We start from the raw sequence: 16,673 nt of genomic DNA, 5'->3' as shown, positions 1-16,673 counted from the left end.
ACTTAAAACTTGATTTGAGTAATTACTTATAAATTGGTCTACTTGCTTACCTTAATTTTTAACCTTCACATGATGTTTGATTCAATTGTGCTAGAAACTAAGATATCACATTCAAATATGATGTTATTATACTCATATAAGGAATCTAAATTTTCGTGGTTTTGTATGATGATGATGCAAGTGGCAATAGAAACCACCACATTATTATTGTTTGTAAAACGTTTACAATCGATCGACCAACAAAGTTTTCACACATGTTAAACGTATTCACATTATTATTGTATGATTAGTAAAAGGAAAACCCACCATTTCCTAGCCTACCAATTATAATAATCCTTTTGAAAGTGTGTTTTTGTTTAATGTTTAGTACTAAATGATTACAAATTTACAACACACAGTAATATCGTTGATGTCGAGATCGAGAACAAAATTACTGATTTTGTAAAGGTACAGATAAATTATGGAACACAAGATATGCGTAGAAACACTTCAGTGTGTATCTGACACGTGTGTGTGTATTATTGTACGAAGAGGGCATTTCATGTATGTCTAAACGTATGTACGAGACATATATATATTTCATGTATGAGACAGAATTCAGAAGCTTGCTTTTTATTTATTGCTTCTGCCATTATTTCTTTTACTAAATTTAGGCGTTGAAATATTATTAAAATTTGAATGTATATAGCTTAGTCATAATTAAACTCATAATAGGACTTAATTTGATAACCTTTTGCATTGTGCTGAAATGTTACAACTCTTAAGTTAAACCCGTATGGAAGATCTTAAATAGTACTGCACTATTGCATACAATAATAACAATATCCATGCTTGATGGAGTATAAGAATTTGTCTGGGGCAGGTTGAGTTAATAAATATCATAACTACTACTATTATATTAAATACTAGTTGTATACTTGTACATTACTAGTATATGGTAGAAACCATAAAAGGATTTGTTGGAATTGGACAATAAATGATCACTGAGAGATTCTTCAAAAATTTTGGGAACTAAAGACTTTGGGTTTCCAGCTCAGTCCTAAGCAAATATCTATGTGATTTCCAATGTCAAGAAGTCAGTTATTACGATCGCTCGTGTTCTGAGTTAATCTCTTCAATGTATTTATCTTTAAAAACCTAAGCAGGTTAACTTAAAATACTTTGCAGGTTGCAATTTCGGGGTGGGCACGAAATATCATTTTATACCAACCTAATCAGATTAGTGGGAGTCAAACGTACTGAACCAGTTGTTTATAATCAAACATTCTCAATCTACATATCTCAACATGAGTGGTTTTTCTATTCTGTTTGGATTTACTAAGTTTAACAAAACATGTTACTAGTATCAATATATAAAATATTTACACATATAAAACAAAAAAAAGGAAACTTATATGATAACTTCGTTATTTGGACTAGTATTCTTATTGTGTTATATTCAAAATTTAATATGTAATCATTAAATAGAAATAGAAATCTCTATACAGTATAGTATATAATTGCTGCATGTTTACACCGCATGGCACACCATAACATATTTGCTACGAAAAAGTGTGCTTTTCGATTAGTATAAACTATAAAGTACTTTTGGTTTTTATAGTGTAACTAATCACAAAAGTATGATTTGATAGATTTTTGAAGGAGCTAAGGGGAGTAAATGGTGGGTCGAGAAAAAGGAGATTTTGTAACGACAAAGAAAGAGATTTGTCAAAAATATCAAAACTCCAAAAATTCAATCAATCAATTTTTCTCCTTGAAAAACGGACTTTACTTCTTCAACCTTTCTTGATCCTTCCAAGAACAATTATAATCCATGCTAAAATGTTACTAATTTACTATATATCTAAAATGAGTTTAAATTTACTATATATCTTTTATTTTTTTCATAAAATAACGATCGTTTCGCGACATTATATAGAATTCTAAATCAAAATTTGAGTTCCATCTATATAACCTTCTACTATATTTTAGATAGTTTTTTTTTCGAGTTTAAAATGTGAGATACAAAATAGGTTAGAAACAAATCCCGTTAAAAGTGAGTGACCTTTTGGGACATCAGAAAAGATCATTCTCATCATTTTGCCCCCTATGATGTGGACCCTGCGCACCCATGCGTTACATAATTATTACTCTTTGATTTGACTATCTGCATTTTCTAAAATATTCTATACTAGTATTTATTTTATTGCTTAACTGATCAATAATTTTTTTGTTTCAAAATAGAAAATATTTTAGAGGTTTTGGTTTGTTTTATAATATAATATATATTAAAAACAACTTTTAGATTAATTTCATATTTTTTTATTAATTGTTTTATACCTGTTTTTGATTGGTTAAACTTTTTAAAAATAGATATTCTTTATTATGCGTGCTTTTAGCCAAAACATCTTATATTTTAAAACGAAGAAATTATTTTTTTGGCTTCTCATTATATACAATAAAGAAATTTGGGCGAAATATCATTAAATGCATCCACACTCTCTGATGAGTAAAATGTATATTTCCGATTGAAAACTAAACTTTTGAATTGTTGAAAAAATGGGTAACCAATTTCGACTTGACATGATTTTCTCTTAGTATGCGAATAAATACTTAAAAACGAGTTATAACTTATAACAACACAACTACATAATTTGGCTTACGTAAACTTAAGCGGAGGTTCACTTTTAACTATTTAACGTCTGAGAAGTTGATAAGTAAGTGATGTTTAGTCTGAAAAGTAACTTAACCACTAGTTCATTCCTTTTTTGTCAATTAGTGTTAACATCATAAATATCATTGCTACTATTAAATAGTATGTGCACGTTTCGTTTAGACAATCGAGAAGATATACCAAACTTATAAATGTTTGAAGAGTAATTACATTAGCGATGGGTCCTAGTCTATATAAACTTACGCATTGATTATGGAGCTAATTTTAAGCTTACTTTTTATTTTTTTAAACAACACATATTTTAAAAATTACTTTTAAAGGCTTTGTAAAACTGGTTATATAAATGTACTGATTAATTATATAAATGTACGGTTATACAAGTGTTTCTGTTATAATTAATTAAAAAAAATGTTTTTTTGTATAATTTGAATGTAAATATACGGTTTCTTCATTTATACCACAACTATTACGTTTGATAGGTTGTTTTTAAGTTGATGTGCTGTTTAGGAAAAAAAAAAGAAGGGGAGAGGAGCAAATGATCTGCCAAACTCAGAGAGAGAGTAAGATCAGTACTTTTTTTTGGTTCTGATCAGTTTGTCTCCTAATCTCTCTACCTCTATTATCTTAGGGTCAGATTCATATGTATTGCATATACAATGTACACCCATTAAACCATTAGCAAACAAGAAACTGGCAGATATTAAATGAGAACAAACAAATTATCACTCCTAATTTGTCTCTTTATTATTATTGGTGCATTAATGTAGAAACCCTAGTCCCAAGATTCATCATTCCTTTTTCCTGTAACTAGATGTTCTTCAACAGCTTTTGTCTCACAAGTGTCTTTGGAATATACTGTATTTAATATTTTAAACGTACAGTGCATACGAATAATTCTATTTTATCAAAATGAATAAAAAATATGATGTCTAGTTTGTTTATAAGATTTTTTTTTCCATATATGGATGGGTCAATAAGATAAGAAAGGTACATTAAATAAAGGTTTACTGTTACCCAAACAACGACTTCAAATTGGGCCTAAAAAGGGTTACGGGGAGCCCATTTAGTCACAGCAAAGTCAACACACTCTACGGACTCTTTTAAAACTAGATGAAGTCTGATGTCCAAGAAAACAAAAACTAGAGGAAGTCATCAAAGAAACCTCAAGCCAACAACAAAAGTAAAATATTTAGAGTTGTTGATCCAGAAACGAGTCTTTCTTAGCTACACCACTATGTGGTGTACCTCCAGAAAAAAGGCTAGTAACAATGGAGCTTCCCCATGAGAGCCAACCTGTTGCTCCTCCTTGTTGCTTCTCAGCTTCAATCACACTCCTCAGTTGCTCTTCCTCGACCATCTCCTCCCATCTCTTTCTCATGAACTCTCGAACCGATCCAACGCTTTGGTTAACTATCTTTTGTGGAGGAAACTCCAGTGGGTTCTGGTCCAAGTTCAGTTTCTCCAGCTTCTCTAGCCTGAAAAACGAGTCAGGCAAGACTCTGATCTGGTTATTGCTGAGATCTAGCTCCCTTAGGTTAGCTAAATCAGAGATGGTGTCAGGAAGTTCAGTCAAGTCGCTGAAGTTGCTGCTCAAGTTCATGACTTCGAGGTTTGTGAGTCTCCCTATAGCGACTGGAAGGGCGTGGATTTGGTTCATGTGTGCATCTAGATATCTTAGAGAACGCATCTCGCATATGGAATTGGGGAAGAAACGGATTTTGTTCAGTTGGATCGATAGCCTCTCGAGATTGAGTAATCCGTATCCAATGTTTGCAGGCAAAGAAGTCAAGTTGTTGAAGCTTGCATCTAACTCCACTAATGACCTAAAATTGCAAGAACATATATCTCCTCAGAATTGGATAATATGCTAAACATGAACAAAATGTTTGAGAACAAAAACCTGCACTGGGCAATGCTTTCTGGGAGTGAAGTTAGCTTGTTCCCCGTCACATTTAAGATCCTCAGGTTAAGTAATAGCCCGATAGAGTCGGGAAGAGACCTGAGTGAGTTTGAAGATAAATCTAGCTCCTCTAGCTTCTCGAGTTCTGAGATTGTATCAGGTAGGAGCTGCAAAAAGAATAAAACAGCTTTAGCTACTACCAGAGACGACCGCAAACAAAATGACTCCAACCAAGATCTCTTCATCAGATTATCAATCATTTAAAGAAAAAGATATACAGACATCTAAGCTCTTAAAGAAAGCAATCGGATCACCAGAATCAGGAGTTACGTGCAATTCTTTATATGATCATCGACCAAAATAGTTCCAATGATTAATCAAGTTTCACAGATACATCAAGATTTATAAGCCAAAGTTTCATGATTTTCACCCTTCACAGAACACAACCTCTACCAATCAGAGAACTAGTTTAGATTCATGAGGCCATTGAAGCTCTAATCGAGAGTATTTTTATGAGTTATGGCAAAAAGACCAAATTTTTCTGTAAAAAGAAAAAAACTGCTTTCGCTACTACCAGAGACGACGCAAAAAAAAAAAAAGACTTCAACCAAGATCTCTTCATCAGATTATCAATCACTTAAAAAGATAAAGCTTCACAGACATCTAAACGGGATAGCAATTGGATCACCAGAATCAGGAGTTATCTGCAATTCTTTATATGACCGTCGACCAAATAGTTCTAAGCTTCACACATATATCAAGCTTCATAAGCTAAAGCCAGTCACATTCCAAATTCTAAAACTTAAGACATCGAAAGTTACATGATTTTTCCCCTAACAGAATACAACCTCAATGAATCAGAGAGTTCATTGAGATTCGTGAAGCCATTGAAGCTCTAATCGAGACCATTCTAATGAGTTACGGCAAAAAGACCAAATTTTTCGAAACTAAACACACCAACATTCATGTAGAAACGAATCAAAGTCTCGGGGGTCATTACCTTGAGATCATTGCGAGAGAGATCCAAGGAAACCAAACCAACGATCTTCCCTAAAGCATCTGGAATAAGCTTAAGCTGACGATCAGAAAGATCGATCCTTTCAACGACTCCACAATCTTTAGCTTCCTTAATCACAGCTAAAACCTCCTCATTCACTTCATCCCTACCGTTCAACGACTCAACAGCCGAACCATAAACCCTACTAAGCTCCTCCTCCAAATCCCTCAACAGCTTCTCGTATCCCTCGTGAACTTCCTCCAACTTGACAACCGTAGCGTAAACCTCTTCTTCCTTAGCCGCATCCTCCGGAGACAACGAATCGTTCTCTCGGATCGCAACGATCTTAGAGCGAGCAGCAGAGACAGCTGAAGGATCAGGGCGTGGCCCGAGAGAGCCGAATACGAAAAGGGTCTGCGTGATTGTACTGGGAATCGATTCGATCAGCGAGGAGATTACATGAGGATTGGTGAGAAGAGGGTAACGACTCGCTAGAGATTGCTGAATCGTTTGAGACGGTGGTGCGTGTGAAGCGGGATCGGAGTGGTGGAGTACGTAGGAGAGTAAAGGAAAGATCTCTAGATCATGATCCATGGTTCTATGAGATTGATGATGAGAGCTTATTGAGATCGAAGGTCTGATAGAAACACAAACTTAATAAGTGAAACAGAGTGAAGGAAGAATTGAATTAATAGCATTAAAATTTGGTAAGATATATATTTTATAATTATTAATTGAAACCTTAAAAGATAATTACACAATGATTTATTTAGAAAAAAAGAAAAGTTGATTGAAAAAATCATATAAAATCAGATAGAGATAATGATTTACTCTTTTTGTGAATACATATTTCCTAGGATAACACAATTTCCAAATGTATTTAATTTATTATATATTTCACTCATTGTGCTAAATTTTTAATCTTTATTAGATCTTTTTATTCCTATTAAAAATATTGGACCATAAACCAAATTCAGTAGATTTTAATTTCGGTTTTGGTCGGTTGAAAACCGGAACCGGATTCTTCTCGCTCTTACTGGTCCGAGCTTTCTTCAGAATCAGGCCCAATAGTAAACCCGTTATTACTTGCCGCGTAAAAAAACCCTAGAGATTGATTACTTGACGCTATTCTTTATTTTAACCTGTCTTAACCTAATTGATGATTTTATAAATGTCTCTTGAATCTTGATCTTTGTGTGGCTCTCAATACAATATTTGATTTCACTTCACAGTGTTGAACTTGAATCTGCTAATCATTTTATGATGAAAACAAAATAATTTGAACAAATACTGATCTTGGATGTCGGCAAGTGGGCATGGGGTTTGTGAATCTACTCAGCAACTTCTGTGCTAATGTCTCATTAAGAATTTTTATTAAGACTCGGTTCTAATATGATAGTATACTGATATAAAAGTCGAAAAAAACAAAAAGAATATGATTATTACATACACAATCCCGTTGTTGCTGTTTTTTTTTTTCTTCTTTTTGTATATCTGGATTAGAGTAACGTGTTACGTGTCTCAGCCGTCCGATTGACAATTAACCAAACTATGTACACGTTTCTTTTTTTCAGTCGGTCAAAGATCAGAGCAACTTGCTTGCCAATATGAAACGTTGGAAGATTGGTTTTTTAGTCTGTGGCAGTGGAACATTTCAGTAATAGACCTATATATATGTATATATTGTAGAGGTCCAAATATAATGTTACACTTATATAGAAAATTTGTCTGATGTCAGATATTTTTAAATTTTGAAAAGAAGAAAAAATTTGGTTTTAAATAACAGAATTGTGTGTGGTTTTACACAAAAGGTACAAGTTATTAAGTTAATTATGGAAAATAATAATTCCAGCATAGCCTTTTGTAAAAAGTGAGTATTTCACAAAAGGTCCTCTATTTATAGGAATTGGAAAATGAAGTTGCTTCTTTGCTTCTTTCCTCGTATGTCGTATCCAACAACTATTTTGCTCAAAGATTTCATAGAGTTGATGATATACATGTACCTATTTAATATTTATTATAGTATGAACAAAAAGCAAATCAAATCTGTGGCATGTAGGATGTGATGGTGTTCTTTTCGATAAAACAACCCTCTCTCTCTCTCTCATTCTGTTGTCAGAATTGTCTGTTCATCCCAAAACCATGCCAATATGTATCTCCCGCATCAACTCTAGGTGACAGACAAGACGAACCAAAAGAAAAGAAAATTATCATTTAAGTCCTATAGTTTTCTTTCCCCTTTCATTTTTTTACTGTTACGTTATTTTAAATCTTTTTTTTTTTTTTTTTTGTTAAATATGCGATTCAAAGTTTGACTACAAGAATATTAAACAATCAAATAAAAACATTTTGACTCAAAGACTATCATCAAAAATAGTTTTCGTACTTTTCCCATGCATAAAGCCGAAACTAGAACATTACACTAAGTCGTCCTACATAAATTCACCTATCCTAATCAAACAAAGACAACAATGGATAAAGAAGAAATACATCACCGATCCAACAGGTCAATATCTCGATCAATCACGGTATCGATCCAACGGTCCACACAAAAAAAACGCATAAGGTTCCTTTTTAAGCTTCCTTACGTGTGATCCTGTGGATTAGCAAGAAAACAAACCAGAGATAGATGTATTAATTCATTATGTTTTCAAAACAAGAATATTGACCTTTTTAATCAAAATTTTCACCTAGTTCAAATTCACCCGGTATGTCATATACCGGAATTGAATGTATGTTTTAGCCAAATTATGGAAACAGAGAAGGATAAAGACAACTGGTTTAATTTGAACCGGCTCAACAAGGCATTGGAAATTTGTTTGAGGATTTGGGTCGTATAATCCATGATTCATGATGACCACCAATACATAAATTCATTGACGACCAATATCTACAGCAGATAAAGTGATTTAGTGATGTTTAATAGAAAAACATAAATAGAGTGATTTATAAACATACAATCCAGTGATTTAGTGATCTTTATTTTTTTTTTAAAACATAAATACAGCGATTTAGTGATACTTCCAAAACCATGATATAGTGATTTTTATTTTTTTTAAAACAGACAATAGAGTGATTTAGTGATCTTTATCATCAATAATTTTAATTTTTTTTACATTATATGATACTTATACATTATGTTTTATGAAAATGTAAAGAAAATCTTAGCTTAATGTTCCAAAAAAAGTACTAATTAAGATGAGTGTATGAGAAAATGTTTCCACTTCCAGTTGGTGTCCTTCGTCACCCACGTGTCATTACATTTTAATCTTCCAACAGATTATATTTATAAGACTACGAATTAGCTCAGCAAACAGCAATAATGACTTCCACATACTACTATTACCTAAACCAAATGATACATACGATGTAAAATAAAGTCCACATTAATGGATCTGAGTTTGTTTTAGTATTTTTTACTAAAGTAATCAATCGACTCTTACCGTTATAACTACAGCTGCTAATATTAGTCTCATAACTAAAACATATATACACTACTATACTAGTACTAGTTAAAACAAAACAAGAAAGAAAATTGTCCGTACGTCTTATTTACAAGTACTAGTTGATGAAAGAAACAAATATGAACCGAAGAAAAGCTATATATACTTTTAATTCCCTGCATAAAATTAAGGTCGGCCAATACAGGCACAAACAAACATCCCCTACTAGGCTATTATTACTCTTATTAATATAGTACCGCATTTTTTTGACAATTAATTAAAAGATTATCTATCATAGACTTAAATGGTGTTTGGATTGAAAAAGTTTAATAATCAACAGTACCAAGCTAGGGAGATGTAAACATTGCTATATACATTGTGCTTGCTTGTAAAGATTATATTACTGGCTATGTAGCTGGTAGTAATAGTAGCGTATTTTTAGATAATATTACTGATTGATTAGATTAATAGAATGATTACTACTTACTAGCTACGTACAGTAGTTAATTAAATTAGGAAACAAGTATACACCCAAAAGCTATATAAATATATGAGAGAGAGAGAGATTCCCTACAAGAAATTAAAACTATTCGTAAACACACAAAAACAATATTAAGTATGTTTTTATATATATATATATATATATGTGGTCGTCGTGGATTAGTTATTATCCTTTAAAAACCCGAGAAAAACCGGTGGTTGAACTGATCTGACCGGTTGACCCTTTTGATTTACTTTTGGGTCTGGTTAGAAAACCATGGGTATGAAAAAGGGAGATTTAAAAAAGTAAAGGGTAGAAGATTAAAAATGATCAAATAAGGTTGTTGTTGTTAGGGTGAGAGGGAGGGAGGGGTCCGTCCGACTCGGAGATCTGCGTATCTCTTATGGTGGGGACCATATTCGAAATGTTATTTTTCCATTTTGGGAATGTTTTTTCCGATTGGGGAGGGGGAACCACCATGTTTTCTTTCCCGGAAATTTTTTCCAAAGCAATAAAAACAACTCACTCGATCAAACTAAAACATAGTAGTATTTTTTTTGGCATCTTTCTTTAATAAAGAGACAAGAAGAAGAAATAATTATTATAGAAAAAACAAGTTTGGAAAAAGGAAATTGGTCAAACGGATTTCTTTTATCCATCCTCTCGTCCAAAAGAAGCACAAAAAAAAATACTTACATTAGTTTTGGACGGCCTGCGGTTTTGGATCCCTGGGATCATTCTTCCGCCCAAAAATTTTGTAATCGGCTTCCCCCAGATCTTTCATGGTTCTCCAAAATCCCTCGCTTTTGACAAGAACACCGAAGCTCTGCCACGCCTTTCTCCAAGCACCAGACATGATTACCACTATTTTAAAACATTTTACAAGGTTTTTAAAAGGTTTACAAGGTTTTAAGATTTTTAAACAGTTTTTAAAAGTATTTATTGTATTTATAAAATATATAATAAAAATTACACATATATAAAAGTAATTTGTGTATATATTTATAAGCTTACACAAAAATTTAAAAAATTTGCAAATTTTGAAATAACTAAAATTATGTTAACTTATGTTATTCTTTTTAACTTTGTTATTCATTATTTATTGATTAATGTACATGATTAATTAATTTTGTTTTTGCTTACACATGTCAAAAATTTTATTGAAAACTAACACGTATAATAAATTAGCATACAATGGAAAATATATTGATTTTGTTAGTTTTACTTTTTGATTTAGAAAAATAAAATTTTTATAATGTACACATGTAAAATTCTGTAAATATAATTAGCTTTTCTACTACGTTTATAAAAAACAAAAAAAAAAACAAAATTGACATGTGTTAACATCTTATCAATATATTTGACATGTGTCACGATTTTATTAATGAGTAATTTTGACATCAAACTTTATATAATAAGATATTGTTAATTTTGTAATTTTATGTATGAGAAATGGTTATGTTAATTGTTTGTTTTAATTTTAATTTTTGAACATGTTTGGTGAAATTTTTTTAATATGACTCTTGCTTAGGTAAAATTTTATTTTCAACTGCACAATAAAATCTCGGAAATCACGATTAAGTGAGATAAATTGCCAAAATTTTATTCTTTTTTACGCCTAACAATATATTTTTATATCTAACAATATATATTTTGTAACAATACATGAAATACTAAAGATTTTATTTTGGAAATTATATAAATCATTGGAATATTCTATTTTAGAAGATTCTTTGGAATATTTTTAAGTGTATTCATATAGCCCACAAATTGACCCATTAATCTATTACCTTTTTTGTAACTAACTTATATTTAATCTATAACATATTTTGTAACCAACTTATAAAAATGATATAGTGTACAAAAAAAATTGTGTACTTCCATTTTATTATCTAGAAGATAAAAGAGAACCAAATTTCCTTTTTAAGGTTCGGATACAAAAATGTGATTCGCAATTAAATCTCCTTTAACATGTCTTAAATTGAAGTAACAATCTCTTTTTAGCTCAAAAGATTCTCTTTCTCTGGTACTCCTCCCCATTCTCTTATTCTTTCCTCTGCCATCGCAGCCTACAAATATATAGATTAGAACAACAACTCGGTGAGTGAGATCCTTGTTTATACAGTTTTATAAAGTTTTGATTTCTTACCTCTTTGTCCCAATTGGTTTTGCAGATCATCCAAGTCAAGACTACGGATTGAACAAAAGTTCCGGTCATCATCCCCCACCAAATTCCCTGATCAATATATATAGGTGTCCACAACATCAAAAACTCCGGTCTTTCGTCTATCCCAAATAAATGTTTTATTTTTAGATAAAAAGGATGTGAATTTCATTACCATTACTCCATATTCAAGCTTAAATCCCAACAATAGACCAAATGGGACTCCAAACAAGTAATAGCATGCTATGTTCACATATGCTACAACCGCTTGCCATCCCGCTCCCACAGCCACTCCTGCGTAATCAAAATTTATCATAATGCCACATCAGATAAAACTCCATACAAGTTTATAACATATAGTATATCAGTAAGTGTCATCAACCATTCCACGCATATCTAATCGGTTTTGTAGTTGGAAAGTTATGTAAAAAACCAGTATAATATTGGACTCCACTAAACAAAATATTACCAGACAAGACAGGTTGAATATTGTTTATGACGATGCAGAAGGCAAGCATTGGCGTGAGTTCTCTAACCGAATTTCTAACTACTTCATCTTCCACAAACAAAACCGGGTACTCGTTGCGGAAGAAGAGTAGGACGACTGCTATTAACATCCCAATCGCTGTCGATAATATCACCGCCACAACTAGAGAAAACTTGGCCGTTCTTGGGTGGCTAGCTCCTAGCTCATTTGACACTCTCACACTGCCAACCAAAAAAAAAAAAAGCACTATTAGGCAGTTGTGAGATATGTAGATGTTGGAAAAAGTTTGTTTTCTTTCACACGTGTTGTGTGGGACGCATGCACGTGAGAATTTACCTTACAGCTGCGTTTGTCCCAACTGAAACCATAGCTGCCCATCCCAAAATGTTCATGCTTCATATTTTTTACACACCATCAAGAACAACAAATAATTAGACCACATTTGCAATGAAAAGTACTATAATTTTGAATTTTACTTATGCATTATTGTAATTCCTAGCTATATTTTAATTTAGTGATTGATTGTTGTATGCATGTGAGTATAGGCACAGGCGGCGCTAGCAACGTCATTAGATTGTAAAACGTGTGAAATATTTAAATCGGCTATTTGGCCACAGAGACACAACAAATATAGACTACTACTACGCACGTTAGGACTACTCTTATTCATAGAATCTCTATGATGTTAATTTAAACAAATGAATCAAATAACAAATCATGTAAACCTTACATGTCGTGAAGATATTATTTAATTAATTAGTTTAGATGTTAATTAAGAGATATAGCAAGTTTTACCATATGGAGAGTGCAGCTACGGAGACTTCAGCATTCTTCAAATATCCAGCAAACAATACAAGTGCCATAAAATACCAAATCTCCAAACTACAAATGTAAATATATTTTATATTTAAAATATGCATTGAATTAATGGGGTTGGATCAAGTCGGCACAAAATAACCGGGAAAAAGGGTTTGGACTCACCAGAGCATGACAGCAGAGGCCAAGGACAATTTGACAAACCCCCACAAATTATGAAAAGCCTCCCACGTAAATCCAGACCAAGCCTCTCCACACGTACCATTAAAGATATACACAAGTTGTGCCACAACGATGAACCACCACGACGTGTTAAGCACTAAAGCTAAACCGGGAAGTCCCAAGTCGAGCCTACACATGACTAGCCACGTGAAGAAACTGTGGAAAACGAGAACAACACCGGAGATTGCTGCCATGACCATGATTTTGCTTTGCGATTGTAAAAACTTTGCGGTTGGGAAGTTGACTGCGTAGGCGAAGATTTGTGGGATCATGTAGATGGAGAAAATTCCAGCCGCGGCCGAGATTGCAGCGGTTTGGCCAATGAAGGCTAAGATTGGAGCCGCAAAGATATAGAGTAGCGAAAGGAAGAGGGCGGTTACACCTAGAATAACCCACGAGCGTTGTAAGTAAACACCGAGCATTGATACTTTCCCTGCTCCAAACGCTTGTCCGCATAGCGTTTCCAACGCACTTCCCATTCCAAGCTAGTCGTACCATGCATATACAAAAATAATAACAACTAGAATTTTAAAATTTGTATATAAATTACTATTATAGTACACTCTCATATATTAGTCTAGTTTTATATATTTACGGCTAACATACAACAAAATGATATTTAGGATCTGACACCATTTTTATCGTAAAGTTTGAAATTATAAGAGATACAAAATTTTGAATAATTATAAAGATACTAATACGCAACTTTATTGTAGATATATCACAATATTTGAAAGATTTTTCAGCCTCTTTGCAGTAAATATAATTCAATAATTTTTTGGTTCTTCAATAATGCAAAAAGATTTTTAATACACTTTATACAAAATAGAATGGGAAAACTATGTGATCAGGGAAGACATATCAAAGTAGAAACGTACCATGATACCGAAGGAGAAGCCAGCGATGACGGAATTCTCGATGGAGACCGCGGCTAGAGCGATGGTGCTAATATGTCCGGCGAAAACTTGAGTGACGGCTCCGAGAGAGTATTGACTCATCGATGTGAAAATGGCAGGGCCAGCTAGTTTCCACAGCTTCTTAGACTCAATTCTAAACTCTCTGACAAAGTCTCCAACGTTGGAGATTGGTGGGATATCGACGGCAGTAGAGGAGAAGGAGACAAGAGAAGATGCTCTGCTCCCGACTCCAAGATAATCCATCAATGCTTTCTGGGTTGCCGGGTCGAGTTCCTCAGTTGACGACAGAAACGGATCCCTTAAGTCATTGTCTTTCTCCATTCTCCGACGACAAGAAAGATAGAGAGAGACTGCTTAGAGGTAAGGAGAAGATTGAGGATCTTGCGATCTTTAGATATCAATGATTCATGACTTATATAGAAGTTTAAAGTTTCTTTTTCTTTACTTAAAAATATAGAGACACGAGAAAAAGTTTTCTATGGGTCTAAATATATATTAATTTAGATTTCTCTTTATTTTCTTACATAATCGTTTTGCACACATTGTTCAATCACGTCAGAGCCTGTTCGATAACTAGGTTGGATACGTAGGAGTTTTTGGAAAGAGTGGTAAAAGACAACTTTTCACACTTGAGTTTTTTTAATTTTATTTTTATCGAACAGCTTTACACCAGTTGTTAATCCTTTGACTTAGTGTTTCACAGTCGAATTTTTATTTGTGAGTGTGCTTATGCGTCTATTATTGTATAACTGTCGCCATACAAAATCAAAGGACGACTTTTGTGATATTTCATCGCACGACTAGGCTAGAAACAATACGTACAATAAAACCAATGCAATCAAATTTATAAATCGTTAGAAGAATATATTACAAGTTGATTTCTTCTAATTTGTGTATCTATATCCATTAAGATTCTTTGGTTCGTGAACTCCATATGGCTTCTACGTGCAAAGCAATCAATGTGGTAGATTGGGAAACATAACAAAATTTATTCTAATTGGCTAATATAGTAAGTTGGGTAGATTATACTATATGCCTTAATTGGTTTCTTTTTTGCCGGAATAGAAGTCTAGGTTCACTCATCTTGGGAGGTAGTATTGTTTCGTTATCAGAGGTTTCACTAGTTGTTTTGGTAGTGATTAGCTTTGATTATATGGTTCCATGGAGCTTTGGACTTTAATCGGTAGAGTTTTGATTTAATCGGTATCATTTTTCCGTCTTGCTTCTCTATGAGCTTTGTTTCCAGGGTTGTTTGTTTTACCACTGGCTAGTGTCTGGAGGATTTAGTCCAGCCGGATTTGTGTTTTAAAAACACATTCCACTTTGTATTCCTCAGACGGTATTCTAATGAAGTTAGTTAACTACTGTATTGTAGAAAAAATAAAATAAATGATAATTGTAGGCCAACCAGAGACCCAGTGAATTGGAAATAGGCCCATGTAAACTTGTTATGGTCTTATATCCCAATACCAGAGCGGGGAGATTGCAAAGTTTGTCTTCTCTGTCAATTTCGATATAAATACTTCACGAGCTGATATCAAAGATATTGAATCATTGATCAATTGAAGATTGAAAATTTGAAAGGATTTATGGTAAAAATTGGTTGTTCATGATGATGTATTCTTGTTTTGTTCAGCTAAATTTCGTTTGTTATTAACGGTGTATTACTAATATAGAGTTTAATGTGAGGTTGAAAAGCTCTCATGTGAATTTAGGTTTTAGGGTTTTGGGTTGTGAATTTAGGTTTTTGGATTTGGATGAATTTTTATTTTTGTTTCCAGGTTTATCTATGTTGAACACTCCATTTTTTTCTTTTGAGTTGCGAATATAGAAATTAGAACACAACTTGCTTATAAAGAATTGCTCTCTTTATTGATGTTTAGAAAATATCTCTCTCAAAACTAAACACTCTTAAGCTTTTAATGTTCTTTCTTACCAATTGTCACAACTCAACAATTGTATTTATAGAGTTAACACACCTTTGCTAATCCTATTCCCGTTAGAACTTAGAACTAGATAACTCCTAATTCTTATTAAGTCTGTCTCTTACCCTTAACCCAACTTGATAAGGATCTCTAAGACTTCAAGGAATGTTGAAGCTTATCCAACATTCACCCCCTTAAGCTTCAACCTGGTCTTGGAAATGTCTTCAACTCCTATCAAGCTCCTCATTTCGCAAAACTTGATCTTTGCCAATGCCTTCGTCAAGATGCCCGCTTCTTGATCTTCTCCTGGTACATGCTTCAAATCAACAAGCTCTCTCTCCACACATTCTCGTATAAAATGGTACCGCTTGTGTATGTGTTTGGTTCGACCATGAAATACAGGGTTCTTGCAGAGCTGTATTGCTGACTCATTGTCGATCCAAATGGTGATCTGCTCCGTTTCCTTTCCAGTGATCTCGCTCAAAGTGTCCTGCAACCAAATAGATCGTTTAGTTGCCTCCGTTGCTGCCATGTACTCTGCTTCGCATGACGAAAGAGAAACTGTCTCCTGTTTTTGTGAACACCAACTAATTGGTGTAGCTCCAAAACAGAACATGTGACCCTTGGTGCTTCTCCCATCGTCCGGATCAATGTTGTGACTGCTATCA

The 16,673-nt window shown here is 33.3% G+C and overlaps 2 protein-coding genes across 2 annotated transcripts; both read right to left on the bottom strand.

The window, feature by feature from the left end:
- Positions 1-3,627: 3,627 nt before the first annotated feature.
- LOC104771904 (plant intracellular Ras-group-related LRR protein 3) lies at positions 3,628-6,410 on the bottom strand. Its single transcript, XM_087499446.1, has 3 exons — positions 5,554-6,410; positions 4,554-4,720; positions 3,628-4,476 (listed from the first exon to the last, which is right to left on the bottom strand). The coding sequence occupies exons 1-3, from the start codon at positions 6,142-6,144 to the stop codon at positions 3,843-3,845; spliced, it is 1,392 nt and encodes a 463-aa protein (XP_087355572.1). The 5' UTR covers positions 6,145-6,410; the 3' UTR covers positions 3,628-3,842.
- A 4,918-nt stretch (positions 6,411-11,328) lies between these two features.
- On the bottom strand, positions 11,329-14,543 carry LOC104771896 (protein DETOXIFICATION 31-like). Its single transcript, XM_010496504.3, has 8 exons — positions 14,042-14,543; positions 13,107-13,648; positions 12,921-13,007; positions 12,462-12,518; positions 12,108-12,346; positions 11,814-11,932; positions 11,624-11,710; positions 11,329-11,543 (listed from the first exon to the last, which is right to left on the bottom strand). The coding sequence occupies exons 1-8, from the start codon at positions 14,399-14,401 to the stop codon at positions 11,475-11,477; spliced, it is 1,560 nt and encodes a 519-aa protein (XP_010494806.1). The 5' UTR covers positions 14,402-14,543; the 3' UTR covers positions 11,329-11,474.
- Positions 14,544-16,673: the final 2,130 nt, after the last annotated feature.

Source organism: Camelina sativa, chromosome 3 (genome assembly GCF_030686135.1).
Source record: "Camelina sativa cultivar CO46 ecotype springtype chromosome 3, ASM3068613v1".
NCBI lineage: Eukaryota > Viridiplantae > Streptophyta > Magnoliopsida > Brassicales > Brassicaceae > Camelina > Camelina sativa.
The sequence above is the reverse complement of the archived record's forward strand: the minus strand, read 5'-3'. Positions and strand labels throughout refer to the sequence as shown.